We start from the raw sequence: 27,093 nt of genomic DNA, 5'->3' as shown, positions 1-27,093 counted from the left end.
TCTTTCCCTTTTCAAATAAGGATAAACTGAAAGGTAGATCTTCTTCATAGGTTGACATGTGGAGTCTTGGAGCAATTCTTTTTGAGCTTCTCAATGGGTACCCTCCTTTCCGTGGTAGAAATAACGTTCAGGTACTAACTCCTCATTCCCCCCTAAAAGGGCCTGTCAAATGTGCAAGTTCCATTAAGTAAAGCTTTTTTCAGCTATTTTCAGGTACTGAAGAATATAAAGTCAAGTACACGTCTTCCATTTTCTAAAGTAATCCTTCCTGGATTAAATCCAGATTGTGTTGACATGTGTTTAAAACTGCTATCTCTGAATCCAGGTTGGGTGGATCGACTTTATGGATTTCATTTATTCTCTTGGTAGCCTTGCTTAGAAACATTCATTGCTTACAGATGTTTTAATTGTTGCAGCAAACCGCTTGTCCTTTGATGAGTTCTATTGGCACAAGTTTTTGAGAAGATAAGGAATGGGAATTTAAAGCAGTTCTTAGCAGTAAAAAGTGCTATATGATCTTTGATCTTGGGTGGAAAGATATTGTCAAAAATGGTTAAATTAAGTGCCGATAAACCACGTAACCGATCAGCACTCCATGTTTGCCCTGCTACTCTATGCAAAAGAAGTTGGGGATCTTGGTGGTGTTTGAATCTTTTCCGGGATGTTTTGGCAATTGTACAAGATAGAGAATTATTTGTAATTCTGTATCTCAAGGTAGTACGTAAAAGTTGGTTTTTGGCAACTGGTACCAGATCTAGAAGATGGACCTGTAACTCTGTTGAGTTGAAAAAAAAAAAAAAAAAAGAGTTTTGACGAGCAAAATTTAGTACGTTTATGAAAAAGGTCTGTTTTTATTTGATCCAATTATTATCTTGTTGTCTAGATTTCCATATTGCTCAAGGAAGTGATCCAGTTTGATTATCTTTTCTGATCATGTTTATGCATACATATATATTGTCTGATTCTGATCATTTTTGTATGTTTTGCGATACATTTACCTTAGTTTTCAGTAATTTCATAGCAGATTTTACGATGGGGATAAACTGTAATAGTCATTTTAGCTTCTTTCCGTCATGAGTGCATGCTTTACAGGTGGTTACGTACAAATTATGTTACTGCAACGTACAAAGATACTAATCAATTTAGGAAATTCTGGTTATATCTTAAACTTGGTGCAATTCATATTTGGAAATTCTCATTTAATTTTGTTAATAGCGGATATCTTCTTTACTCTTTATCTTTAGTAACATTTTTTTCTTTCACAGATGCTAGACAAATTATGGTTTCAAGCTCTAAAAATGATGGTGAATAGAAGTTCTGGAGTAGAAGGTTTATCAGAGCCACATGGCTCTTTTGAAAAGATATGAGCCTTCTGAAGGCAAATCTGTGAGAAGGAATCCTAGGTCTAATGCTTCAAAGTGAACGTTATCCAATACTAGAATACAGGCTTCGTTCATTTTACCGATTCGAGTTTTTAGTTTTTTTTTTTTTTTTTTACTACAGTGAAAAGCTCTCAGAAAATGTCACATCTCAGCTCGAATTGAAAACTCGAATCTGCTAAATAAACGATGTCTTAATGTCTCCTAATAGCTAATAGAGTGAATGAATAATTGGTATAGACTGCTTGGTCTAGTGGCATAGGGTTTGGTTGGAATGGGTCTTAAAGGGAGGTTGCGAGTTTGATTCTGTATTGTAGCAAAAAAATTGGGACAAAAAGAAAAGGCACTTTATGAGCTCAATTGGTGTCTAATCGACGTGTGAGTTGTTTTCAATGTACTGACTCCTAATCTTAGGTTTAAGTTCCGGATATGGTAGATACATGGGTGCGTTTAAAATTAGTTTTAAAATAATTTTATTTTTAATAAAAAATAAAAATGAGATTATTTTGAGAATTATTTCATGACTGATTTTAAAATTACGTTTGATTGGTAATTTAAAAGATTGTTTTGAGTATAATAAAAAAATGAAATTGTGTTTATTAATTAATATATTATATTATTATTAATAAGTATTAAAAATGAAAATAGAAAAGTGAAAATACCTTTCAATTATTTTTTAATTTTTTCATAAAAACTATTCTCACTATTTTTGTTTTTAAAATATTTATTAAACAAACGTTGTCGTGTTCATTTTTATTTTTTACTTCTCAAAATACGTGAAAATCATGTTTAAAAACAGTTTTAAACATGCACATAATATTTAACCGTTATTGTGAACGACTTTTTAGCTCACTTTTGAATAATTGGTATAGACTGCTTGGTCTAGTGGCATAGGGTTTGGTTGGAATGGGTCTTAAAGGGAGGTTGCGAGTTTGATTCTGTATTGTAGCAAAAAAATTGGGACAAAAAGAAAAGGCACTTTATGAGCTCAATTGGTGTCTAATCGACGTGTGAGTTGTTTTCAATGTACTGACTCCTAATCTTAGGTTTAAGTTCCGGATATGGTAGATACACGGGTGCGTTTAAAATTAGTTTTAAAATAATTTTATTTTTAATAAAAAGTAAAAATGAGATTGTTTTGAGAATCATTTTAAGACTCATTTTAAAATTACGTTTGATTAGTAATTTAAAAGATTGTTTTGAGTATAATAAAAAAATGAAATTGTGTTTATTAATTAATATATTATATTATTATTAATAAGTATTAAAAATGAAAATAGAAAAGTGAAAATATCTTTCAATTATTTTTTAATTTTTTCATAAAAACTATTCTCACTATTTTTATTTTTAAAATATTTACTAAACAAACGTTGTCGCGTTCATTTTTATTTTTTACTTCTCAAAATATGTGAAAATCATGTTTAAAAACAGTTCTAAACATGCACATAATATTTAACCGTTATTGTGAACGACTTTTTAGCTCACTTTGAACACGAAACCCGTTTGGACTACTTGCTGTAAACGTTATCTTTAAAATCCCTGAAAATCTTTGAAAATAATATATATATATATATATTGTAATTATGCGACTGTTTTCGTGAAATTTTACGTTCTTATGTAATTGATGTGTGATTAGCTTACGCCAATTTTAGTGTTAGAATCGAAACTTCCAAAATTCTCAAGTTCACGATAGCGCTAAAACTTCTTCAAACGGTAGTATAGTTGTGGTCAATAGAACCATGAGATGTGGTGTTCTTAACAGTAGCACTAAAAGAAGCATTTTCAAGAAATAATAACAATTATTTATGTTAATTACATGACCTAGAAAAAGATTATCAAAGTTTTTAGCATTTTTAATTCTGGCAGTTAGGTCTCTAAGTTGGATGGTTCTTGACAATGCTATCACATGATGTCAATCTGATAATTAGAACTTAAATAGCAAACTTTTGAAGGCTTAAGGTTCAACTTGTTAATCAATGAAAGTTTTTAATTCGAGTTGAAATGTGACATTTTTTTAGAGTTTTTCACTGTAACAAAAAAAAAAAAAAAAGATATGATATTTTTTGAGAGTTTTTTACTGTATAAACTTAAAACTGAAAACTCGAATCGGTGAAATGAACATGGCCGAAAAGTTACGTGTATTTGTCCGAAAACGTACTTTTAATTAATTAATTGACGTCTATTAGTCATTGAATGACAATTATACCCTTTTTTTTTTTACACAAAATTCACAGCGACAATAAATATGTCTTTCTATAATAGGATTTTTTATTGATAGCGAAAATTTCTAACCAAATGTGATCATCCTATTGATTGGAGCTTTCTCCAGACTTCCGGGAAAAGAATGAAAAAAAAGGCTCGAATGGTACGATCCCTCCGTCACCCCAGAATGAAAGGGGTGATCTCGTAGTTCTTGGTCTGTGAAGATACGTTGTTAGATGCTCCGTTTTATTTTCCCATTGAGGCCGAACCTAAACCTGTGCTCGAGAGATAGCTGTCCATATACTGATAAAAGCATTTCACAATAAAAAAAGATATATAAACGATACAGTTTCTAATATAAAGTCAGTGGTTGAAAAGTGGTAGTATATTTTTTTTGAGTTATGCGTAAAATCACAAAATAGTAATAATAATAATAATAAAAGAGCTTCTTTTATAGAACCGAAAAAATAAATTATTAATAATTATATATTTTTAATTATTAATTTTATATTAAAAATTATTTATTCTATTTATATTTTTAATCTGAATTAATTTAATCAAACGGCTACTCTTTACGAGACTGACGGGAGAAACTCCTAATAATTAATAATAATAATAATAATAATAATAATCCGTTGTTTAAGGTAAGGCACGGTGAGAAAAAGACAGAGCGGAAACGAACAGCCCAAAGGACCAAAACCGAACTGAGCTCCACATATTCCACCTTCTTTCTATCCATGGCTACGCTCTCCTGCTACTACTCTCTTCAACCGCTCTGTTCTTCGTCTTCTTCTTCTTCTTCTTCTTCTTCTTCATCATCATCTTCTCCACCATTAACCTCTCTCTCTGCCACCCATTCTCTCTCACCTCATTACCCACCAAACCCAGAACTTCCACTTCTGTCTCGCTTCTCCGCTACGCTGATGAGACCCAAACTCGGAAACATACAACCCACCAGCCGACTCTTTGTCGTTCACCCAGTTTTGCTCTTTAGTCGCTTTGAGACCTCCTTGGATACCCAAACTTTTCTTGCCACTATCAGTGTTCTCGCCACCATTGCTCTTTCTCTCTTTCTTGGCCTTAAGGTAGTAGCAAGCAAATTCGTTCTGTTTGTTTCCCAGGAAAAGGAATTTTGTTTCTGAGAAATGGGGTTTTAGTTTTAAGGCCAGTAAGTTTTGTGGTTGTTTTGCAGGGAGATCCAGTGCCTTGTGAGCGCTGTGCCGGAAATGGTATGTTACTTTTCTATGTTTTGGTGTTTTAGTTTTAGAATTATGCTTATTACTATTATCATTGTTGTTATTATTTTTATTATTATCTAAAATTTATAGTTGTGCTTATGGATGTTAGTTCTTTGAGTAGGACATAGTTTTGGAGCAGATATTATATTAGAATCATATTAAATTAATGTATAAAATTAAGAAAAATATGAGAATTTGACGAAGGTATGATGATTGAAAACCGCGTTCTAAACTGGTTTTTAGAATCCCTTGCTAGAGTTCTAAATTGAAAGAAGAAAAATTTAGTGAATTAAAATGTGGGAGACTAATTAACAATCACATATGTTGTTGTTCATCGTGACATTCTCTCGGGATCATTTTTAACACTAGGGTATGCAATAATTTTGTGGCCAGAGAAGGACGAGCCCATTTGGTTGGAGGATTCGTTCTCTGATTTGAATCATGGTTCATGGTTCGTTACAGTATTTTCTCTCACAAAAAACACACGTAAATTGAAAATGGTTATAATCTCATGGTTCTAATCCACAAGATCGCCTGACTTGACCTCTTGACAAGTAAAAAGGAGCCTTTTTCTGTCGTTTTCTTTTACTAATTGAATCGTACATCTGTTGGAAAAACTTGAGCTGAGTGGCATTTGACATCTTTGGAAGAAGACTTGCCAAATTTTTAAGTACCTCAAGTGCTTTGATGAATTAACAGTATGCTAAAATTGGCTTTGCAACTTGCTATAGGTTTATTCATTGAACTGGTAAATTTTTTTCATTAGTCTTCAATCTTCATGTTACTTGATAATTCAGGTTCACATCTCGTTCTAATATTTGCAGTTCTTGATTTTTGCCATCATATCGTCTTTTGAGTTCATGATTTATGGGCAATATATGATTGCCAATAAGCGCCTTCTAATTTAAGGACCGCAATCGCTACACAACCATAAGTTTTTAAGTTTGAGATTTGTGTAACTTAGTGCTGGATATATTGGACTCGCTGATGGCATCAATAAACCATATTATCTCAATTTTAATGATTATTTCTTAATCATACTCCAAATTTCCTGTTACGATTGGCACGTAATATATAGAATAATATCTAACAATATGAGATGCTAGTTGTCATAGATCCTATTTATGGAGTTCTCCAATATTCCTTCTGTGTTTCTGCATCTCTTGTCAATTTTTTGTTTTTGTTTTTCTAGCATGGGCTCACTCCGTCTTCGTAGTCAATTTGACTAAACCTGTCTGGCCTTTTTATGCTTCCTTACTCTTCGGTGTCTCGTGATTCTCTTTTGCATGTTCAAAGGAAAAATACTAAACTTTCTCTCTGCTTGGCAGGTGGAACAAAATGTGTTTTCTGTAATGATGGTAAGATGAAACAAGAGACGGGATTGGTTGATTGTAAGGTGTGCAAGGGTGCAGGTATTAGATTCTGATATGTTATGTGTTTTTCCAGCATTTTGATTTGCTGAGTTGATTCCGTTTGCTTTTTTATTAGTTCAAAACACAAACTTATTCTAAACTTCGATTCGCTTTTTTTTTTTTTGTGTGTAGAAAAATATGTTTACTCTTTGATCCAATCCAAAAATGGACACATTATTGTTGTTTTGGAAATTTTAAGTGAATAGGCATTACACTGAAATAAAAATTGACTTTTTTAATATGTATATATATATATTTACCCTTAGAAATCCAAAGAAGATGCTGTCTAGTTTAACTCGTACTATTTGGTTACAAGTGACATATAACATCGCATTTAGGCATAAGCTGAAACTTTTCATGTCTTCAAGAATATTTCAGATTCTGAGCTGCTTTAATATTTTCATTCTGTAGGGTTGATACTCTGTAAGAAATGTGCAGGCTCTGGATATTCTCGACGATTATGAACTTGTTTCTGTGATTTTTGTTGCCTAGCATAATTCTTCATTTTCCAATTTGTATGATATCTATATATACTTTTTTTTTTTTTTCAAGTATAATTTAATGGCATTTTTTGCAGTCCCTTTCTCCCTGTAAAATTGTAGTTTTTAACGGACAGCAATGAGGTAATATCAAACTTTAAATTTTGATTTTTGATGTTAATTTTCTATCTTCTTTTTTTACGAAGACAGAGGAGTGTAGAAGAGAGGCACAATAGGGCCCCACTTGGTTACCGCATTCAAATCATTGATTCTAATTCATATTCAAATTATTTGTGAGAAAACTATTGACAGGAATTTTTTTGATTCAAATTCTTTATGAGAGGAAAACACTGTAGCAGAATCAGAATCATGAGTTCAAATACGTGTACCAAACGGGGCCAAAGATTCTTTAAGAAGCACAACAATACTGAACCAGTCGAAAGAAACTCTTTTATAAACCATGTAAGCTACTGTGCTTTAGAGTCAGATGATGTTACCTTTAAAAGCTCTTGATGTTCTAGATTAGGCCAATACCCTCAAAAGTCCAAAGAAATGCAGAGCCTTCATGCCACAACATGAGTTTCATGAGGAGCAGAAACAACAGATTAAATGCTCACAGCTGGAAAAGAGTATAGGTGTTAAAGGTTCTCTCATTAAAATGTCATATAATCAGTGATGGTGCAACTTCTGTGACTTTGCGGAAGATGAGCTGCTCTTTCTTTAGAAACTTCTGTAGTGGGGTTTCAAAGAATACCCTAATGGAAAGACACGATTCTGAACCGTCATTTCACGTCAAATCACATTAGATTTAAAAAAATATGATAATTTAACAGAACTTGATGAAAAACTGATGGTTTTTAAATTGAGATAGTGTGCCCTACTGATAAGGTAACCACTTAATTCTCCTTTGTTAATAGTTGCTTAGAGTAGCTTTTGGATCCTTGTTCAAATCTATTGATACATTGTTGGGGTGAAATTACTCTTCAATAAGCTTTTGTTCATTTGTTGAAACCATGAAAGTTCTAGTTGTTCCATGTTGTCAACAGTACTCTGTTGATTAGGGCTGTGTTGGAAAAACCCGCTAGAACATGCTAAACCTACCGGCACTGAAACTAGTGGCTGGGTGCCACATCGTCGTCAATGGTTGTTGTCTGAAAAACCGAAAGTGACCTCTTGTTGTAGCCGTAGGGGTCGATTTTCGTTTCAAGGAAAAAAAAAAACAGAAAAACAAAAGACGTGTTTGGAATTGATCCCGTTTTTATTTTTCACGTTTTTTGAGAAAGAAAAAATGAAAATATTTTCAAAATGGCGTTTGGCGCAATAAAAATAAAAAATGAAAATGAAAATGATTTTTTATTTTAGTGTCAAATGAGAGAGAAATGAAAAATGACTTTTAGTCGTTTTTCATTTTTTATTCTCATTTTCTCCTCTCTCGACCAGAAAGAGAGAGAGAGAGACATTAATAAGTTTTTTTATATTGAAAATAATATCTTGATAAAACTATTTATCAGAAAGAAATTTTTTGGTTGGTTTGGTGCAGTTACACTCTAGCAAAAAGGATTAGTAAAGTATTTACCAAAATCAATCCTCAATGGATTGGTGGTTGTCATTGTTGAGAATTTCACAACTAAGGGCCGTTTAGTAAATAAGTTCAAAACGTAATATGCCTAAAAAATAATTGGTTTGAACAGAGTCTCAAAAATTGTTTGCCAAAAATTCAAACCACTTCAACATGTTTACCAAACGGCCTCTAAATAGCACAGGCTCATTTGGGAAGTGGTTATCCAATCTGCCCAAACTAACCCATGCATTCCCCTACTACACAGCATTGATTGTCCACGCAATAGAATTTGTAATTCCTTTTTACGAGGATATTTGCAATCCTATTTTAGATTCCAGCTAAAAAAAAGGTGTATATTCCTTCAGAAAGGAGAGTGAGACAAATGAATATCCACGAACACTCTTGATCTTTAACTTTAACACTATGTTTGGTAGGAAAGAAAAGTAGAAGGAAGGAAGAAGGTGGAGAGATTTTGAGAGAGAAAATGAAAATGTAGGTTATTTGGTGTCAGAGAAAAGAGAAATGAAGAGAAAATAGAGTGAAAAATAATACATGTGGGTCCCACTATTTTTCTTCTTTCCACAAGTGGGCGGAAAATGGAATGGAAAATGGAGACAACTAATTAAAGTGAGTAAAGTTATTAAACTACAATTTTCTCTATCAACATCAAAACAAAAAATTTAAGGGTATAAAAGTAATTTACGAGTAATATTTTATCTTTCCTCCCAATTTAACTTTCAATACCAAACAAGTGAAGGTAAGCTTATTTTCTTTCTATCTTTTCGTACCAAACAACATAAAAGAAAATTAATTTCCTTTCCATCATTGCTATTTTCCATCACTTCCATATTTTCTTTCCTTCCTACCAAACAGAGTGTAAGACTAAGGGCCAGTTTGGTAATGCTGTAAATTATGAAAAAATTATTTTTAGCTGTGTTGAAGAAAAAAACAACTGTTACAAAAAACAGTTGAGTGTTTGGTAAACTATAATCATACAAGTGTTGCTTGTTCCAAAAGCAATGTAATGGCGTTTGATAAATTGTGAAGTTAAATTGTTGTAGGTAGTTAAGATGACCATAATTAATAATATTAAATTAATATATAAAGTAATTAATAATTGATAATTATTTAACAAATAAAAATTAATATATTAATAATTGATAAATTACCATTAATGAGTACATTATTAATTAAACTATATATATAATAAATTGATATGCTAAATAATTAAAAATAGTAATTAGTAATTAATTATAAGTAATTACTATGTTAGTAATGCACTCATATTTATTAGATTATATGTAATTAATTAGTGTATTAAAAAAATAATTAATATATATAATTTATTAATATTGGTAATTATTCTTTTTATAATGATTAATTACTAATGATCAATTATTAATTATTATTGATTTATATATTACATATTCATAATTATAATTTAATATTAATTATTAATTGAGTAATTACTATTCATTTTTTATTTACTAACTATCTACTAATTAATATATTATAATTAACATAATATACGATTGATATATTAATTATTTACTTAATAACCTATTATTACTTGTTTTATTGTTAATATGTTATATAATTAATTTTGACAATTAATCTTTAACTAAATAAATAATTACTATATCATTTATTATTTTATTAATAAAATTAAAAACTTAATAGTAATAAATTAATATTTAATTAATAATTAAGTAATTACTGTCTATTTATTAGTTATTAAGTATATCTTGTTATTAATTATTAATTAATATATAATATAATTAGTAATTAATTATTAATTATTTAATATAACTTTATTGATAATCATTAATTGTATTATGTTGATTCCTGCATAATCTAAAATTCAAAATTGCTTTTGGGTTGCTTCTGATTTTGGTTGTAGATTCTTTCAAAATTCTTTAAAAATCACTTTTTTATGATTTTTACCAAACACCATTATTAATTTCTGATTGCTAGAGAAGTGATTTTGGGCTCTAAGAAGCACTACCAAACACACCCTAAGAGCTTGTCAACTGGTAGGGGAAAAAATTAAATGAATGATAGAATGAGTGGAAGGATTTTAAGACCTATAATTATTTGATCCGAAAGAAAGGAAGTGAAAATAGATTAGGTAAGAGATTTCATAATATTGGAGCGATTAAAAAAAAGAAATCATACCAAACATTTCTCTCAATAAAAAATATAGTTCTGTAATGCTTAAAATTGGGTGTAAATTGGGGTGTACCAACGTCGTTATTCATTTATACTAATTTGATATAAAATTAAGCATAAATTTAAAAAAAAAATGTAGTAATTTTTTAACTCTGAAGACTCCCCACAGATGATAGAAAAATGATATTTATCTCGATTCATATAAAACTCTATACTCAATAAAGCGACATGTTCTATTAAGTTGACTCTCACTTACTCTCTTAATGGTTTCCACTTTATGTGAGTAGATGAGTTTTAACTTTACTGAGATGAAAATGAGCGCTTATAGGTGACATTATTCTAAGTCTCCTTAAATTAACAATAATTAGCATCATCACGCATGTCATGACAAAATATAAGACAAAGTTTTATCTAAATACACGTAGACGATGTTCTACTTTAATCCAATATGATCATCCATATTCATACATATGACGAACGTCACCACGAAAATTACAAACAAAAAAAAACTACAAAAACCAAATGCCAAACACTAAACTCCAAACTTTACCTTCTCTCGTTGTCGTCTCTCTCCAACACTCTCTAATCTTCTCCGTATAAAATCAAGCCCTCCACAACCTTAAAAAATATATATATACACACAACCATTAATTAGTACTAAAACGACATGTCCTCTGGCAGCACTCCTCCGCCGTACGAAGTCGACGAGTGCCGCGGCGTCCTCCGCGTGTACAGCGACGGCTCCGTCGTCCGCTCCTCCAAGCCGAGCTTCGACGTCCCGGTCCACGACGACGGCTCCGTCCTATGGAAAGACGTCGAATTCGATCCGGCTCACGGCCTCAGCCTCCGGCTCTACAAGCCGGCGGCTCGGTCCCCTGCCAGTGCCAAGCTCCCGGTCCTCTTCTACATCCACGGCGGCGGCTTCTGCATCGGCTCCCGCGGCTGGCCCAACTGCCAGAACTACTGCTTCCGGCTCGCCTCGGAGCTCCGAGCCGTGGTCGTCTCCCCGGACTACCGGCTCGCTCCGGAGAATCGGCTCCCGGCAGCTATAGAGGACGGCTTCGCGGCGGTGAAGTGGCTCCAGGCGCAAGCCGAGTCGGAGGAGCCGGACGAGTGGCTGAGCCGCGTGGCGGATTATGGGAACGTGTTTGTTTCTGGTGACTCGGCTGGTGGGAATATAGCTCACAATTTGGCGGTTCGACTCGGTGCGAGATCGCCCGAGTTGGGACCGGTTCGAATAAGGGGTTATGTGCTTTTGGCGCCGTTTTTTGGTGGGACGGTTAGGTCCAAGTCGGAGGCCGAGGGTCCAAAGGACGCCTTTCTCAATTGGGAGCTCATTGATAGGTTTATTTTTTATTTTTTATTTTTTTTTATTTTTCCTTCTAATTCATTGATAGGTTGGTTTTCATTTTTGCTAATATTTCTTTTTTTTTTGCTTTTTTTTTTTCCCCCTACATGAAGGGAATAGAGTTAGATAAACTATGGTGAATAGCTTTTATTCAAAAAAAAAAAAAGGATTGAAAATAATGATATATTCTCAAATAGTGTTAAGAAACTTTTTTTTTTTTGAAAAATTGTCACAGAATAATGTCCTTAAATTTTTTTTTTTAAAAAGAAAATTTTAAAGAAAAAGTCTTATTCTTTTTACAACTCAAGTCACAATTAAAATTTTATTACTATAGCGTTTTCTCTCACATAAACAACTCAAGTTCTTAACTTGAGTCGTGAAAAACAAACATACAAGAAATATTTTTGCATAATATTTGCTACTTTGTAAAATTACAGTTTCAATGCACAAAAAAAAAAAAAAAAAACTCAATTGTCTCTGCTAAATTGAAACGTATGTTTAATTTAGTGCTAGAAACTAAAATTACGTGTATTCCTTTGGATCTAGATTTTGATTTGAGTTAAAATTATTGTAAAAAATAATAATAATCAGAAAAAATGTAAACTATATTGTGATTTTCTTGTAGTTTAGGAATCAATAATACAAACCACGTAAAATATGTGCATATATATAGGTCCCGTTTATTTCGCTGATTTGAGTTTAGAATTTGAGTTTTGCTACAGTAAAAAGCTCTCACAAACAATCACATCTAACTTTTTTGCTACAGTAAAAAGCTCTCACATAAAATCACATCTCAACTCGAATTAAAAATTCGAATCAGCGAACTAAACGGGCCCATAATTCTTTAATCCCTAGTTGGGCAAATTTTTGTTTTCTTCTTGGTGGAAGCTAAGTAACTTTGAAATATAAAAATTTGGTAGGTTTTGGAGGCTATCTATACCAATTGGAGAAACGAGAGACCATCCACTTGTGAACCCATTTGGGCCATCAAGCCCAAGCCTTGAAGGAGTGGATCTTGACCCAATCTTGGTTGTGGTTGGGGGAAGTGACCTGCTCAAAGACAGAGTTGAAGAATATGCAACAAGACTCAAAAATTGGAGAAAGAAGATTGAGTATGTGGAATTTGAAGGACTACAACATGGTTTCTTCACTATTGATCCCAATTCAAAACATTCAAACGAACTTATGTTGATTATCAAGCGCTTCCTTGCTCAAAATTCTAGTTAATATCACTGCCGTTGATTGGGAAGTTTGTTTGATTGAAAACTCCTTGATGTGAATGTGTGTTCTGGTGATTTTTGTATCGTATATATATACTTACCATGTTTGATTTCTATGAATCCCTGAAAATGATGGAAAGTCTCGACTTGAAAAATGGCGGTTTTATTTTGTAATAAAATCTCGATGTTAATTAATGTAATTTACGTAATTAAATCGTGGACTTCCTGAATAATGATATGTTTTGTAACGAAGGATTTATGGAATTTATGATATTATTCTAAAATTCTATATAAAAATTTTATGTCAAAAATTTTTATATTATGACTCGATCGATAATCCTAACCATAGTCTAAGATGGGAGAAATTTTTTTCTATTCAACTATGGCTCGTAATTCTGTTCACAAGAATTTTCAAGTACTGTGGCAGTGCTCTGAAAGTAATTTAACATTTAAAGAAGTCTTTAATTGCCCATTAGTAAATCGGTGTCATGCAAGTCGCGTTTTCGGTAGAATCGTAAAGCTGAACTTGAAAATTGACACAGTCGATTTTTACGTTTTACTGAGAGTTAAGACATGTATGCTAAACTAAGATTTTTAGTTATTTTAAGACAAATTTTAAAATCTGAAGACAGCCTGAATAATCTACACGATTTTAAATCTAAAACCGGTACTAATTTCTTATGAGTATAGTTTAGACTGTGATTTAAACAGTTGACTGAAAATCGTCGGAAAACATTTGTCTGAAAAACTGATCTAAAAATCACTGTCAGTATAAACTTAATGTGATAAGAGAAGACTTTAGCGAGAGACAAGGATGAGACTTGACTTGACCTTGAGTTGAAAAGGGTTACAAGTCTTAATTAAGGAAATTTCTCTCTTTCATTTTCTCTTAATCTTGGGCAACCCATAATTAGCATGGTTAATCAAAATTTTTGTCCAATTAGTAAGCATAAGAAGCTTAAGAATTATGATTAAGTATAATTAACCAATTATTAATATAAACCACCATTTAAAATTAAGCATATTTTCACCATTTTACTCTCAAAATTTTCTACACTTTCTCTCCCTTTTTCCTCTCTCTTGGCCAAACCTTCCACACTCCCTCTCTCAAAAAAATTTCTCTCTTCTCACTCAAGGAAGACTTCAAATTATAATGTAGAAGAAGGAGAAGGAATTTGTGTAGGAATTCTTAGCATTTTCAAGAATAAAGATCAAAACTCTCTCTTTTGATATCCTTTGTTCAAAGTTTTAACTTTCTTTAAAGGTTTGAACCTATATAGGAGTTTATCATTTTGGTAGTAAAAACCCTTCCTCTCCTAAGTCTTGTGGTAAGACTTTTCAAAACTTATCTTATCTTTTAACTTTAAGAATAAAGTTTGGATCGTTTACCAAGTTGTGTTATATGTGTTTTAAAATGTTAGATCTTTTATATGCATGATGTTTTTAATGCTAGATCTCTATTTTAAAATTGTATTTCATGTTTTCAAGGTTGCTATTTTGTGTATTTAGAATAAATTCTAAACTTTTCATGTTAACCTTAGAAGTAAATTTTTTATTTTTTTAATTACTTAGAACTACCGGTGGTTAAAAAATGGGGTATAAGAAAATCCCAATAAATAAAAGAAATCCAAATAAATAAGAAAAGAAAGAACCTGAGCCGCCGTCAACGTCGAGGACATATACGTAATTTCGAGCATTATAACGTTGGCTCCAGTCCAAAATTTTGAAATACAAGAACGTTGCGTAAACTTATTTGAAGCGACCCCATCATGACCGTCCATTGAGACTACTCCCAGCTGTCCGATCTCGAGTCTTTTTCCCAACCCTCCCTCTCCCAAATTCAAAATTTACCACAAAATTTTATCGCTCTCCAATCACTCTCTCACTCTCCTCCAAACTTCAGGCCCTAACAATTTCCTCCATTGCGAAGCTCCAAGCTTTCCTCTTCCGCTCAAATCGAAGAAAATGCCTTTCATATCAGACGCTGCTAGTGCTATCAAGAGCCGATTTGGGTTCCAGGACCACTCGGCCGATCCCCTGCCCTCAGTTCGGAGCACTCCGGATCTTTCCAGATCCGCGTTCAGAGAGAATCTCGCTCAAGATTCGGCTGTTCGGAGCATCCGACGCTGCTTCGATGATAATGATGATGATGTTCGAGTTGGCGGCGGCAATGCAGCGTCGTCGAGCCAGAGCTTCGAGATTTCCGAGGACCCGTCGTTCTGGAAGGATCACAATGTGCAGGTAATTGGATGATTGCGTTCTTTTGGAGGTCGAGTTTTCTGGTTATTTGTGCCTTTTAGCGTTGATTATACAGTGTTTCTGATTGCTGGTCTTTTAGTGTTACATTTAAGGTATATGTTCGCTTTTTATGTTTGGTTTTGAGCTATACTTAATGTATTTTCTAATGCTTAATTAGATGGCTTTTAAGTGCTCTAGTGCTGCTATTTCGTTTGCATGTTCAGTTTTGAATTTTGAAATGCTTGTAATCGATTTTGAAGTGGAATTTACTGGTAACCTCTGCGTGTGTCTGTGTCTTTTTCTCTTTTCTTTTGTTTTTTTCCTTCTAATAAAAGTGGATAACTGTTCTGATGCTTTTATTACTGTAATCTTATTGTTAGTTTTAACATGGAAGTGGGATTTCATGTTCAGTTTAGTTTGTCATGTCAATTGTCAGTTGTTACATTTTTCTGTTCAAGCGTAGATGATGGCATATGGTATTAATTGAGAATGATAAATAATTGTATCAGAGATGCTAAGAAGATAAGTTTTTCCCTGAATAATTTTTAGCATGAGTGCAAGGTCAATTAGCTTCTGGGACTTTGAGTGGTTTTTGTTGTATGTTGAATCTGTATGCAGGTCATAATAAGGATTCGCCCTCTTAGTAGTACCGAGATATCATTGCAAGGCTACTCGAAATGCGTTCGTCAGGAGAGCTGCCAAACTATTACTTGGACAGGGCATCCTGAGTCGCGTTTTACATTTGATGTCGTTGCAGATGAGAATGTTAGCCAGGTAAAATTTCAGTTGGCTTGCTTGGTGTTTGTGGTGGCTTTTTTCTGTGCCATAACTTCAATTTGGTTGGGGAACAGGAGAAACTATTCAAAGTGGCCGGAGTTCCCATGGTTGACAACTGCATGGGGGGTTACAACAGCTGCATGTTTGCCTATGGCCAAGTGAGTTTCTATCCTCCTCCGCTGCATTTTTGCAGTCCACAATTTCTCCTCAAAATTCCATGGCTTGGTTTACCTGTATGGAAACAAAAATTTCCTCAATCTGGAAGTTCCGCACAGTTAGTTTTTTAATATGATGTTTTCAACTTAATCAGCCTGTGTACAATGATGACCATATAGCAAGTCACAAATTGTATGGTAGCTCATTTATGTTTTTTTTATTATTATTTTTTGAAATTTTAGACTGGAAGTGGTAAGACTCACACAATGCTTGGAGACATTGAAGGAGGCACTCGAAGACACAGTGTCAATTGTGGGATGACACCTAGAGTATTTGAATTTTTATTTTCAAGAATTCAAAAGGTCCGTGGTTTTCTGCTTCTGCAAAGCCCTACAGCTACTCCAATTGGATTATAAGGATGATAATGAAATTGCTTAAACGTGTTTCTAATACAAAGCAATGAACTATAACTTATCATTAGTGAACCATATAACATAATTCTTACCGAATTTATGACCAAATGAATAACTAGTCAAAAAGTTAAACGAATGGTTTGTTTTTATCATATCTATGCTGTTGTATTAATTAGGAAGGGATGTTTAAAGCTGAGATTTGTTTTGTTCAGATACTTTCATGAGTACATGCTTTGTAGTTTCAAACATAATATTACCGTTTCTAGGATTTCTCCTGGTTTCAAGAATAGCACTTTATCGCTAAATATGCCCAGCAATATCATTATCCTAAAGCTTTTATGAGGTTTATTTCTTTCATAAAGGTTATAATGGAGTCATGCCCGTTCATTTTTCTATGTTGAAAAAGTAAATAATATGGCTTCCTTAAATTCTATACTATTTGTCCAAATAACAACTCAGATATTTTGATCCATGGCTTGTCTTAATGTGGAAACATGAAAATTATGCTTGAATTTACATAACTTAAACATCCGAGAAAAACATACATCAATAAGAAGAATAAAATAATAGTTTGGATAACAGAAATATATCCTAGTTGGTATACAATGATTGACAATTTATGTTATATGAAATTACTTGTTTTTCGTTTCTACATTTGTCATAGGAATCCAAATGTTAATGGAAACTTTATTGGTGCAATTGTGGTGCACAGGAAAAAGAGGACCGTAGAGATGAAAAGTTAAAATTTACTTGTAAATGCTCATTTCTGGAGATATACAACGAACAAATTCTTGATCTTTTGGACCCCTCATCCACCAATTTGCAGGTATAGATAATTAACTGTTGAGACTTTTATTTCTAATGTAAATCTTTCTCTTACCCTTCCCAGTTTTTTTACTATAAAATACTTATGGTGTTTTTATCCCTATACATGTTTTGTTTTGATGTGTATATTTCACTTAGCAAAGCTCATTGCAAATATTGTTGTTATGTTGCAGTTAAGAGAAGACGTTAAGAAAGGAGTTTATGTTGAAAATCTTAAGGAAGTAGAAGCCACAAGTGCTCGAGATGTTATGCAACAACTTATCCAAGTATTAAACATCATCTCTTATGTTCTTGTCTATTCAGCTTTCGAAAATGTTTAAATTAGTTATCCCTAATAATGTCTACCTTTCCTTTTATTAAAAAAAGAGCATCTCTTGGAACTCACTGTTATAATTTGAATCCTTACCATTGTTTTGGTTTGGTAAGAGAGAAGCCTTCTATATCCTATATTAGAATCTCATGAACCATTCTTTTTTTACCACGAACACTTTTTTTTTAATTATTTTTTATTTTTATTACTCATATGCTATGATATCGTGATACGTTTTAGGGTTTAACAAATAGAAAGGTAACTGCCACTAAGATGAAATCTTGTTATATTTCAGGGTTCAGCAAATAGAAAGGTTGCTGCCACTAATATGAATCGAGCTAGTAGCCGTTCACACAGTGTATTCACATGCATAATTGAAAGTAAGGTGAGTTACACACACTACTACGGTACTATCTTCTATACAAATGTTTTAATAGCTTCTACCATGTTATTACCTATCTCTTTTTCTTCCCAATTGTTTTTGATGTTATCTGGTTTCTTGTTATTAGTGGGAATCTCAAGGTGTTACTCACCATCGATTTGCTCGTCTTAATCTCGTTGATTTAGCCGGATCTGAAAGGTAGATCTTGTCTTAATTTTGCTTTTTTTTTTTTTTTTTTTTTTTTTTTTTTTTTTTTTTTTTTTTTTCAAATCAAATTTTTGATCTTTTTACCCGGGAGGACTTGTAGAGGCTGTCTTGTCTTTTGATGTTGCAACTTTTCTCCTTATGTCAAGTAAAAGTGTAGAATATATGCAACTGTGTGTAAATAAGAAAACTTTTAGATTCCTTTCTAGAAAATGCATATAGGTTTTCTTTTTCTTTTATTTTGTGTGTTTTCCAAAAACATTAAGTTGTTATAGGTAAAAATAGTCTTTGAGCCTTACTCAAAAAAAAAAAAAAAATTTGAGTTTCACAAATAAAGTTCAGATTTTATCTTTTTGATGTTATGTATATTGATTACAGGCAGAAGAGTTCTGGTGCAGAAGGTGAGCGTCTGAAGGAAGCTACTAATATCAACAAGTCCCTTTCAACGCTGGGGTATGTCTTCTTCATTTATGTTTAAACTTTATCCTTTACAGTGAAACTTTTTAAGTGGCGGGTTCTCACTACTCTTTTGTTGAAAATTTGCAGACTTGTGATTATGAATTTGGTAAATATATCAAATGGGAAATCACTCCATGTTCCTTACCGGGACTCAAAGCTAACATTTTTGCTTCAGGTAATTGGCTATTCTATAAGTTGGTACTTCTAGTGCAGATTCAGTTATTTTTCGTAAAGGGTTCAACATTATGACTATAATTACGTAACTACAAGGGAATTCTGTTGCAATCAATTTATGCTTTCTAAACCTGACTGTTGTATTCGGACTTCATTGGGCTAGTTAGTAAAACAATATGTGTGATAAATAGAAAATATTAGTAATTTAATTCTTGCTAGAATTTTATACGAGTTTTGCAAGCTTGTGATAACATTGGTTTCCTTTTCAGGATTCTTTAGGAGGAAATTCAAAGACTATTATCATTTCAAATATCAGTCCTTCTAGTTGGTGAGTGATCTTATTTTTTATTTTTTTAACATTTCACGCTCTTTAGCCTTCACATTATACTTGTTTTTTGCTTCTTCTTTTGGGTCTTGGCCTTCCTTTTCTTATGTTCCTTGTCTAGTTAATTAACCTTGAAGTTTTATTTGCAATCATTTCTTGTTTTATTTAACTTTTGTTTGGGTCCTTTCAGTTGCTCACTGGAGACGTTGAGCACTTTGAAATTTGCTCAACGTGCAAAATTTATTAAGAATAATGTAAGTCACTTGTTCATTAAAGGATTTACGTTCAATTATTTGTTTTCCAGTTTTTTTAATTTTGGTGGAAATAGATTAGTAAAAGTACGCTAAGATGGATTGGCTTGAAATTCCAATAGATCGGATTTTGACATTTCAATTTTTTTATTATCTATTCTTGCAAGGCTACTATGGTGTGTCAGATGCCGCTTAATTGAAAGCTCTTGTTTGTTTGTAGGCATTTGTAAATGAGGATGCTTCTGGAGATGTCATCGCCATGAGAATACAAATTCAACAACTTAAGGTGCTATTTGAATTCGTTGTTATTTATTGATTTTTTTGTTACCACGATTCAATCAAGTTATAGAATTCTGGTTAATTATATTTGCAAAGTAACAAACTGAATTAGACAGTATAATTTGACAACAAAATTAGGTTAATTGCACCATTTTCCATGAGGTTGCAATTCAACAACTTAAGGTGTTATTTGAATCCATTATGTATTGACTTTTTTGTTGCCATGATCTGATCGAGTTATAAAATTCTGGTTGAATTGAGAATTATATTTGCAAAGTAAAGTAACAAACTGAATTAGACGGTGTAATTATTTGACAAAAATATTTGGTTAATTACACCATTTTCCATTGAAAACTTTTTGTTTGGAGATGCATCTTTTTATTCTTTTTACTTCTTCTTTTTTCTTTTTTTTTTTTTTTTTTTTTTTTTTTTTTTTTTTTTTTTTTTTTTTTTTTTTTTTTTTTTTTTTTTTTTTTTTTTTTTTTGGCTAATGCTGATTTGCTTATCATACCTTTTTGCCCCGGTGAAACACCTCCTTCCTCTAAATGCTTTATTTTAGTGCAATAGAGGATTGCACTTTCATTGTTAAAGGAACATGGATTTTTGTGGTGCTCTAGATGTTTTACCATCATGTTCCCTTGCAACGTAGTAGGTTAATATTCCTTTTTTCTTATAAGGTCAAAGTCAATGCATATGTCACATGATATTTGCTTTGCTTTTCAGTTAAATCAATAACTATGGTTCATTTGATTATTTTATTGAAGTGCTAGATCAAGCTGATCAGCAATTTTCTGGTATAATTGATCCACATCTGGAAGTTACGTGACAATAATTTATTGCTTTCGGTTATATATTGTCTTTCTGTAGAAAGAAGTATCCCGGTTGCAAGGCTTAGTCAATGGAGTGGCTGAAACGCATGATAATGAATCATTGGCAATAAGCTTTCCAGGATCTCCAGGATGCTTCAAGTGGGAGGGACCCAATGGGTCATTTAGTCCACTTACTTCTAGCAAAAGGATGTCTCAGGTGCAGAACAATCTTCCTTGAGTTTGAGAAAGTACATGGCTTTTCTATTTCTTGTTCATAATTTAGTTTATTGTATGTTCAGAAAAAGGATTATGAAGTTGCCCTTGTTGGGGCTTTCAGGAGGGAAAAGGATAAAGACATTGCACTGCAGGCATTGGCTGCTGAGAGTCAAGCAGCTATGCAGCTGGTGAGTGTTAAAGAATTGTATTATTGATGTTTTTAATACAATGAGCTAAGTTACTGCTCACTTTTGGCTAGTTGTATTCTTGTAGATGTCATTGATAACTAGAAAACAAGTACCTTGTTCATAAATATATAGAACAATATTGAAACCTTAGTTTTTTGTTCTAGGCTTGTTTAGTTTAATTATAACTTTTCTTAGGTCCTCTATTGTTTTGAGAATCTTTAAAGGACATTAACTGCCTCTTTTTATGTGTATCTCCGTCTTTACACACACACACGTGTTGATACTAATTTGTTGTGCAATTAAATTCCTTTGTAAGATTATTATTAATATTTGATGCTGAATTAGGCAAAACAAAGAGAAGATGAGATACAAGGTCTGAGAATGAGGTTACGGTTTCGAGAAGCTGGAATAAAAAGGCTGGAAGCTGTTGCCTCTGGAAAGATCTCAGCAGAGACACACTTGCTCAAAGAAAAGGAGGAACATTTGAAGGAAATTGAGGTCCTTCGAACACAGGTCAACCGTAACCAAGAAGCGACAAGGTTTGCTATGGAAAATCTGAGGCTAAAGGAAGAGATTAGGAGGTGAGGGCTGGTTTCATGTAACTTCAATCCTCTTCTGCAACATCTTCTAACCATATCCTTCTTTTTTTTTTTTTTTAAATTTTTGTCTTGTGTCATTATTTTATATATACTTATAATCTAAAAGTAAATGTGTCATGATTTATTATGGGAAGTCGGCGGCTAATAAAGGAAGTAAGGAAAGGGATTCTTTCATGTAGCTCGATTCCTCATTGCAACAATATTCAATTTAGTCATGTATTAATATTCATCTTTTGTTCATGTGCACGTTATTGTGAACCTCCTTTCAGTCTCCTTTGTACTTGATGATTTTTCTAATGAAATTATGTTTTGTTTTGTTCATTTAAAATCCGGGAAGTAAATTTGTTGGAGTCCTTTTAGCTGGTCAATTCACGATCTTCAGGAATTTGTATTTTGTTTTTTCCTAGTAAAAAGTTCCTCAGTAGAATGTGAAAGGTTTCAAGTCTCAGGAATAAAGTGTTTGTTATTCACTTCCTTAATTGTTATTTTTCTAGTTCTTTATTTCCAACAATGACGAAGTTCTCTCTCTCTTTATTTATTTATTTATTTTTTTCCAAAATGAAATATAAGGCGCACAAATTGTAATGTCTGTTGCTTACATGTGTTTAACCCACAGGTTAAAGTCATTTTACGAGGAAGGTGAACGGGAAATGATGAATGAGCAGATCATAGTGTTACAAAACAAGGTAAAGAAATCGACTTTAGTAGTGGAATTTAGTTTAACATTAATAATTTCTTTTTTTTTTTTAATTTTTTTTTTAATTAAAGTTAATAGTCGACCCTTTTCTATTTCCATTTTTTTTTATAATCTTGATGATGCGAGTGTATATGTAGTTACTAGAAGCTCTGGATTGGAAGCTTTTGCATGAATCAGAGTCTTCAATGCTTCAGGTTTGTTGTTATGTTACCGTAGAATTCTAGGATCATAGTATTTTGTCGAAAATTTCTTCTTTAAACTAACATTTTGTCAATTTTATGCTATAGAAAATAAATTCACAAGTGGCAGAAGAACTTCATGGGGATGATCTACTGATTTCCAATAAGGTGAGATTTACAACAACAATCAATCTGAATGAGTTGCGTCTTTACTTTTCGTTTTATGGTGATTACATGTAATAATAGACATAATTGACTACCTTTTTAAACAAATGTTCTTGGGCATGGAGAGCAAAGTCTATCGTAGAACTGTATATAGTTGCAGAGATTAAAGACAACGGAAATTGTAGATTATATACAATTAACTGTATTGTACAATTACAGATGTAGACTAGAATGCTTGTTTTCATCCCAGCCACCAAGTGGAGAAGACAAATTATGGCGTATAAAACAAGCATTCTAGTGAGGCAATGGACGGTAGATTTATGAGTATGATATTGAATTCAGTGATTAGTGCTGAAACAGGATTGAGTTTCATTTTCAATACTTGATGTTCATGTTAAGGTTCTAACTTTATGTTTTCTTTACTAATATAATTTGTTAAATAGCTGAATGCTGAAGCTGCTAGAAAAGACGTTTTTGACCTGAACACGTGTTCTGCTTGTACATATAATGAACAGGCACTGATTGCTTGATATCTACTTATGCCTATGAACATCATAACTGTACTAGGGTATTTGCTATTCAGCCATGTAGTTTTAGCTTCATTCTGCAGGATAGATTACGGTCATAGTTACGGTCATGTAGTTCTAACTTCTCTTTGGATTTACTTAGGTATCACATGCAAAATTTTATGTTCTTGAGTTTCTCATCTTGCATTCCACTCTATTGTTGTCATTGCCAAATCTTTATGACACTGACAGACATATTGCAAATTTACTTTTATTCAGAAAATATGCTAGTAGCCCATCATAAACAATAGAATGTTGAGATTGAGGAATTTGAATATCAGAAAGACTAAAATATTCACAGCACCTAACACGTGTGCACCATATTTAAAAGGCTTAATAAGCAATGTTTATTCTGCATTACTTTCCGAACAGGAGCCAGGATTGCCTTGGCAGTCATCAATCAATGAGGAGAATGAGTTTCTTCGAATGGAGGTAAATTATTTAAATAAGTTATTCCTTCAAAATGAAAAAAATCTGCCAATTATGCTTTGTTCTTATTCTTATAGTTTTTTAATTTTTGCAGGCCATTCAAAATCAAGCAGAAATGGACACACTCAGAAAGAACTTGGAACTCTGCCTTGAACAGAAAGAAACATTGGAAAGGTAATGATTTTTTGTAGTTTAGTCCTTTCATATTCCACGTGTATGAACCTAGTATAGTAAATGCTTACAACTTCATCTATGTTGTAGTCCATGAATTGAATGAATTTTAATTCTTGTGTCGACTAGGATGAAGAGAAAAAGAAATGGATACTTTTGTTCATGGAGTTCCTTCCCATTCATTCTTTCTGTTTTTTTCTTCCATATTTCATATAAAATGAAATGTTAATTGTTTTAATAATGAATTATTCAACTATCAAATCTGTCAGGAGTGTCAATGATTTGGCTGCAAAACTTGAAGAGGAAAGATTGTCAAAAGCTATGTACGGAGTAACACCGCAAGTTGAGCTTCCTTCTTTGGCAACTGATGTGCCCATGATCAATTTTAGTGACCAAATGGAGCTGAAAGCAATGGTTGATGCCATTGCTGCGGCAAGTCAAAGAGAAGCAGAGGCTCATGAGACGGCGATTGTCTTGTCTAAAGAGAATGATGAACTGCGTATGAAGCTTAAGGTTTTGATTGAAGATAACAACAAACTCATTGAACTCTATGAACGCGCCACTGCAGAATGCAACAACAGAAGCATTGACGGACCTAAGAGTGCTCAAGACAGAAGTGAAATACACAGTACAGTTGAACCTAGCAAAGACAACGAGGTTGAGGTGCATAAAGTCGTCGAAAACTTAGAGCACCAGCTAATGGAAATGCATGAAGAAAATGAAAAGTTAATGGGCCTGTATGAAAAAGCAATGCAGGAGAGGGATGAGCTCAAACGAATGCTTTCTTCTTGTGGAGAGAAGAGTAAAGAAACCAAAAGAGAGTTTGATTGTGCAGAAAAGGTTGTTGAAGTTGATGGAGAAGGAAACACAAGTGAGTCTCTTTTTTCGTTTGAAGCAAGTGATTTAATTGGTCAAACCAGTCATCCAGGATTAAATGCACAGAGCGAAGGGCATGATCACAAGCTTGAGCATCCCACTATATGTGAGGAAGTAAAAGATTCGATTGAAGAAACTGCTATGGAAATAGACCCACCAAATTGCCTTGCAGCTAAGGTTTCAGAAGAGTTGCACTTGGTAAGAATGAAACTGGAAACAGCTGACAAACAACTTGCAGATTCTGCCAAAGCGATAACTGTGTTTAGTTTGCTTGAGCAATTAGTTACTGAGATAGGCAAACTCTCAAGAGAAACTGAAACAATGGAAGATGCCATTAAGACCAAAAAGCAGCATTTTGAATCCCTCAAACTCCAGTCTTGCCAAATAAAAGAAAGGAGGGCTGTAATTCAAAAGAAATTATCAGCTCTCAAGTACTCGTTATCAAGTTTTTCCTCATCGGTTTCGTACTTTAAGCAACGAGAAGGTCGGGCAACCTCCAGGGTAAATGCTTCGACATCGTATCTGGAGCAAAAGAAAAAGGAGTTGGCCCACCTACAAGCAGAGAAGGAAGAAATCCAGGCATCTTTGAGTAAGACTCAACAATCTGAAATTGAATTCAGGAACCACCTAGCATGCTTGAGACTGAAACTGGAGGAAGAAAAGCGGAAACAGGAGAACGAAATGGTCCTCTTTGCCATAGACAACATTGAAAAAGTTGACCCACCACAGAAAACTTGGCAGTTGGGAGGTAAAGCTACTGAGTTACTGAAGTCAGAGGAAGAGAAAACCAAGCTACAAGCTGAGCTTAAGTTATCACAAGAAAGACTTGCGGGCCTGAGAAAGGAAGTTGAAGATCTGACCAGGAAATCCATGAAGTTACATAGCGCGATACAAGCTGTTGAATCGGAGATACAGAAAGGCTCCAAGTCTGTTGAAGAAATGGAGCTTTCTCTTCAAGGTGTACTGAAGGAGAAGAAGACGGTTCTGGAAATGAGAGACAGTGGAAGGGCAGAAATCGAAAGCATGATTGTCGAATACTTTCAGCATCTGTTTGAAGCCGATTTGAAGGATGCCGAGATGAAAGAAGTGGAGGAAGAATTGCAGGTGGAGTTGGGAAGGATAGAAGAATTACGAAAAGCTAAGGCTTTGGCGGCTGAGGAGACAATGCAGTTACTGAACACAGGTTCTCATTCATGCTTCATTTCAGAGAAGATGGAAGAACTACAAAGTGTTAGAACATCTGTTTTAGAGGCAAAGCTATTGCTAGAAGGCAATAACAATTAATTCCTTGGTATCTTGTGATTGCATTTTACTGTATTCCCACAATCTGTAATTCTTTCACTTGTAGTTAACAAACACCTAATTTGAATTTGGATGAGCCAACAGTTGCTAGTTGCTCAATTTTGTTTCCTTGATTAATTAATATCTCCTGTTAAATCAGAGGCTTTCTCTTAGTTACCAAGTGAAATGAAAAAAGAATAGATACTGGGTTCATTCTCGGTTTTTTTTTTTTTTTTTTTTTTTTTTCTTTTGCAGTTTCAAGGATTATCATTTTCACTACTAATAAGAAAAGAAAAAAAGATTATCGTCTTACTCTTAACATTTTTATTTCCCTTATTATACGTATATATTAAGTTATCGTTTATTTCACCGATTTGAGTTTAAAATTTGAGTTTTGTTACATTAAAAAACTCTCAGAAATAGACATATTTAATTTTTTTACTATAATAAAAAGTTTTCACATAAAATTATATATTAATTCGAATAAAAAACTCGAATTAACGAACTAAACGAGTCCTAATTCTTCAGTATTTATTGTTATTTTTTGCGGGCCGTTTTACACGCTTTTTTTTATTTTTATTTTTTTTGAGGAGTGGCATATGCCGTACACTTATGGCGAAACGAAATGTGTAACCTTGCTTGAGTTTGATTATTTTGTTGAAAACTAAAAGGGTAAAATCATTGGTCTCCTGCGTCAATACTGAAAACATTTTATCAGTCCTTCAAAGCTTATTTTTGAGACGTAGACGTAAAATGTCAAATGAAGACATTTGTTTTTTTGGCCAAAGGACAAACATAAATACACCATGCTATACAGTATACGTACGGGCATAGTCAACGTATCCATACGGACGTAGATGTTCAATTTCGATGCCTTAAAATGTTTTACTAATCATATTGTGCATCTATTTAAAAATTTTGAAATACTTTAAACTGAGGATTAAAATAATTTGATTTCGTAGAAATAAGCATAAAATTTTTTTTTGTTTCTTTCTTATAATTTTTTGTTTTGTTTTTGTTTCTTGTTTTTCTGCGCAACTCCAAGAGGAAAACATAACCAAACATTTTGGTTTCTTTACAAGAGACAAGCTCTCAAGATTGATAATATCTTATGTA

General features: G+C 33.0%; 4 protein-coding genes across 6 annotated transcripts in view; all 4 read left to right on the top strand.

Annotated features, from left to right (window-relative positions):
• The window catches only part of LOC21400173 (serine/threonine-protein kinase ATG1t), a 3,525-nt gene extending 2,229 nt beyond the window's left edge, over positions 1 to 1,296 (top strand). Inside the window, exons 6-9 of one of the 3 annotated variants that reach the window (XR_002901648.1) lie at positions 51 to 131; positions 214 to 325; positions 417 to 843; positions 1,266 to 1,296. Coding sequence is in view for 1 of the 3 variants with exons in the window: in XM_010092229.2 (XP_010090531.2) it covers positions 51 to 131; positions 214 to 325; positions 417 to 469 (246 nt within the window). In the remaining 2 variants the exon portion in view is untranslated. Of the gene's footprint in view, positions 1 to 50; positions 132 to 203; positions 326 to 416; positions 904 to 1,265 lie in introns of those variants that run through there. The other 2 variants (XR_002901649.1, XM_010092229.2) reach the window with 2 other exon arrangements.
• A 2,966-nt stretch (positions 1,297 to 4,262) lies between these two features.
• LOC21400172 (protein disulfide-isomerase LQY1, chloroplastic) lies at positions 4,263 to 6,844 on the top strand. The gene is made up of 4 exons (XM_024161765.1): positions 4,263 to 4,666; positions 4,774 to 4,810; positions 6,148 to 6,231; positions 6,643 to 6,844. Exons 1-4 carry the CDS (start codon positions 4,319 to 4,321, stop codon positions 6,693 to 6,695), a joined length of 522 nt encoding a protein of 173 aa, XP_024017533.1. The 5' UTR covers positions 4,263 to 4,318; the 3' UTR covers positions 6,696 to 6,844.
• A 4,160-nt stretch (positions 6,845 to 11,004) lies between these two features.
• LOC21400171 (probable carboxylesterase 15) lies at positions 11,005 to 13,163 on the top strand. The gene is made up of 2 exons (XM_010092227.2): positions 11,005 to 11,784; positions 12,709 to 13,163. Exons 1-2 carry the CDS (start codon positions 11,108 to 11,110, stop codon positions 13,013 to 13,015), a joined length of 984 nt encoding a protein of 327 aa, XP_010090529.1. The 5' UTR covers positions 11,005 to 11,107; the 3' UTR covers positions 13,016 to 13,163.
• A 1,810-nt stretch (positions 13,164 to 14,973) lies between these two features.
• LOC21400170 (kinesin-like protein KIN-12E) lies at positions 14,974 to 26,047 on the top strand. The gene is made up of 22 exons (XM_024161754.1): positions 14,974 to 15,249; positions 15,865 to 16,020; positions 16,098 to 16,181; positions 16,422 to 16,541; positions 17,305 to 17,418; positions 17,591 to 17,683; positions 18,023 to 18,112; positions 18,237 to 18,307; positions 18,692 to 18,766; positions 18,860 to 18,947; positions 19,216 to 19,274; positions 19,462 to 19,525; positions 19,743 to 19,808; positions 20,669 to 20,827; positions 20,910 to 21,014; positions 21,360 to 21,595; positions 22,230 to 22,299; positions 22,448 to 22,504; positions 22,598 to 22,657; positions 23,593 to 23,652; positions 23,744 to 23,823; positions 24,090 to 26,047. The coding sequence occupies exons 1-22, from the start codon at positions 14,974 to 14,976 to the stop codon at positions 25,978 to 25,980; spliced, it is 4,074 nt and encodes a 1,357-aa protein (XP_024017522.1). The 3' UTR covers positions 25,981 to 26,047.
• Positions 26,048 to 27,093: the final 1,046 nt, after the last annotated feature.

This window comes from Morus notabilis, unplaced genomic scaffold (genome assembly GCF_000414095.1).
Source record: "Morus notabilis unplaced genomic scaffold, ASM41409v2 Scaffold370, whole genome shotgun sequence".
NCBI classification, from domain to species: domain Eukaryota; kingdom Viridiplantae; phylum Streptophyta; class Magnoliopsida; order Rosales; family Moraceae; genus Morus; species Morus notabilis.
The sequence above is the reverse complement of the archived record's forward strand: the minus strand, read 5'-3'. Positions and strand labels throughout refer to the sequence as shown.

Bases quoted from the DNA above. Each gene is read 5' to 3' on its own strand.
- LOC21400172 (XM_024161765.1), top strand. From the start codon at position 4,319: ATGGCTACGCTCTCCTGCTACTACTCTCTTCAACCGCTCTGTTCTTCG. The intron at 4,667-4,773 runs GTAGTAGCAAGC...GTTGTTTTGCAG, and splicing joins CTCTCTTTCTTGGCCTTAAG to GGAGATCCAGTGCCTTGTGA. The intron at 4,811-6,147 runs GTATGTTACTTT...TCTGCTTGGCAG, and splicing joins TGAGCGCTGTGCCGGAAATG to GTGGAACAAAATGTGTTTTC.
- LOC21400171 (XM_010092227.2), top strand. From the start codon at position 11,108: ATGTCCTCTGGCAGCACTCCTCCGCCGTACGAAGTCGACGAGTGCCGC. The intron at 11,785-12,708 runs GTTTATTTTTTA...AAAATTTGGTAG, and splicing joins AATTGGGAGCTCATTGATAG to GTTTTGGAGGCTATCTATAC.
- LOC21400170 (XM_024161754.1), top strand. From the start codon at position 14,974: ATGCCTTTCATATCAGACGCTGCTAGTGCTATCAAGAGCCGATTTGGG. The intron at 18,767-18,859 runs GTATGTCTTCTT...GAAAATTTGCAG, and splicing joins AAGTCCCTTTCAACGCTGGG to ACTTGTGATTATGAATTTGG. The intron at 19,526-19,742 runs GTAAGTCACTTG...GTTTGTTTGTAG, and splicing joins CAAAATTTATTAAGAATAAT to GCATTTGTAAATGAGGATGC.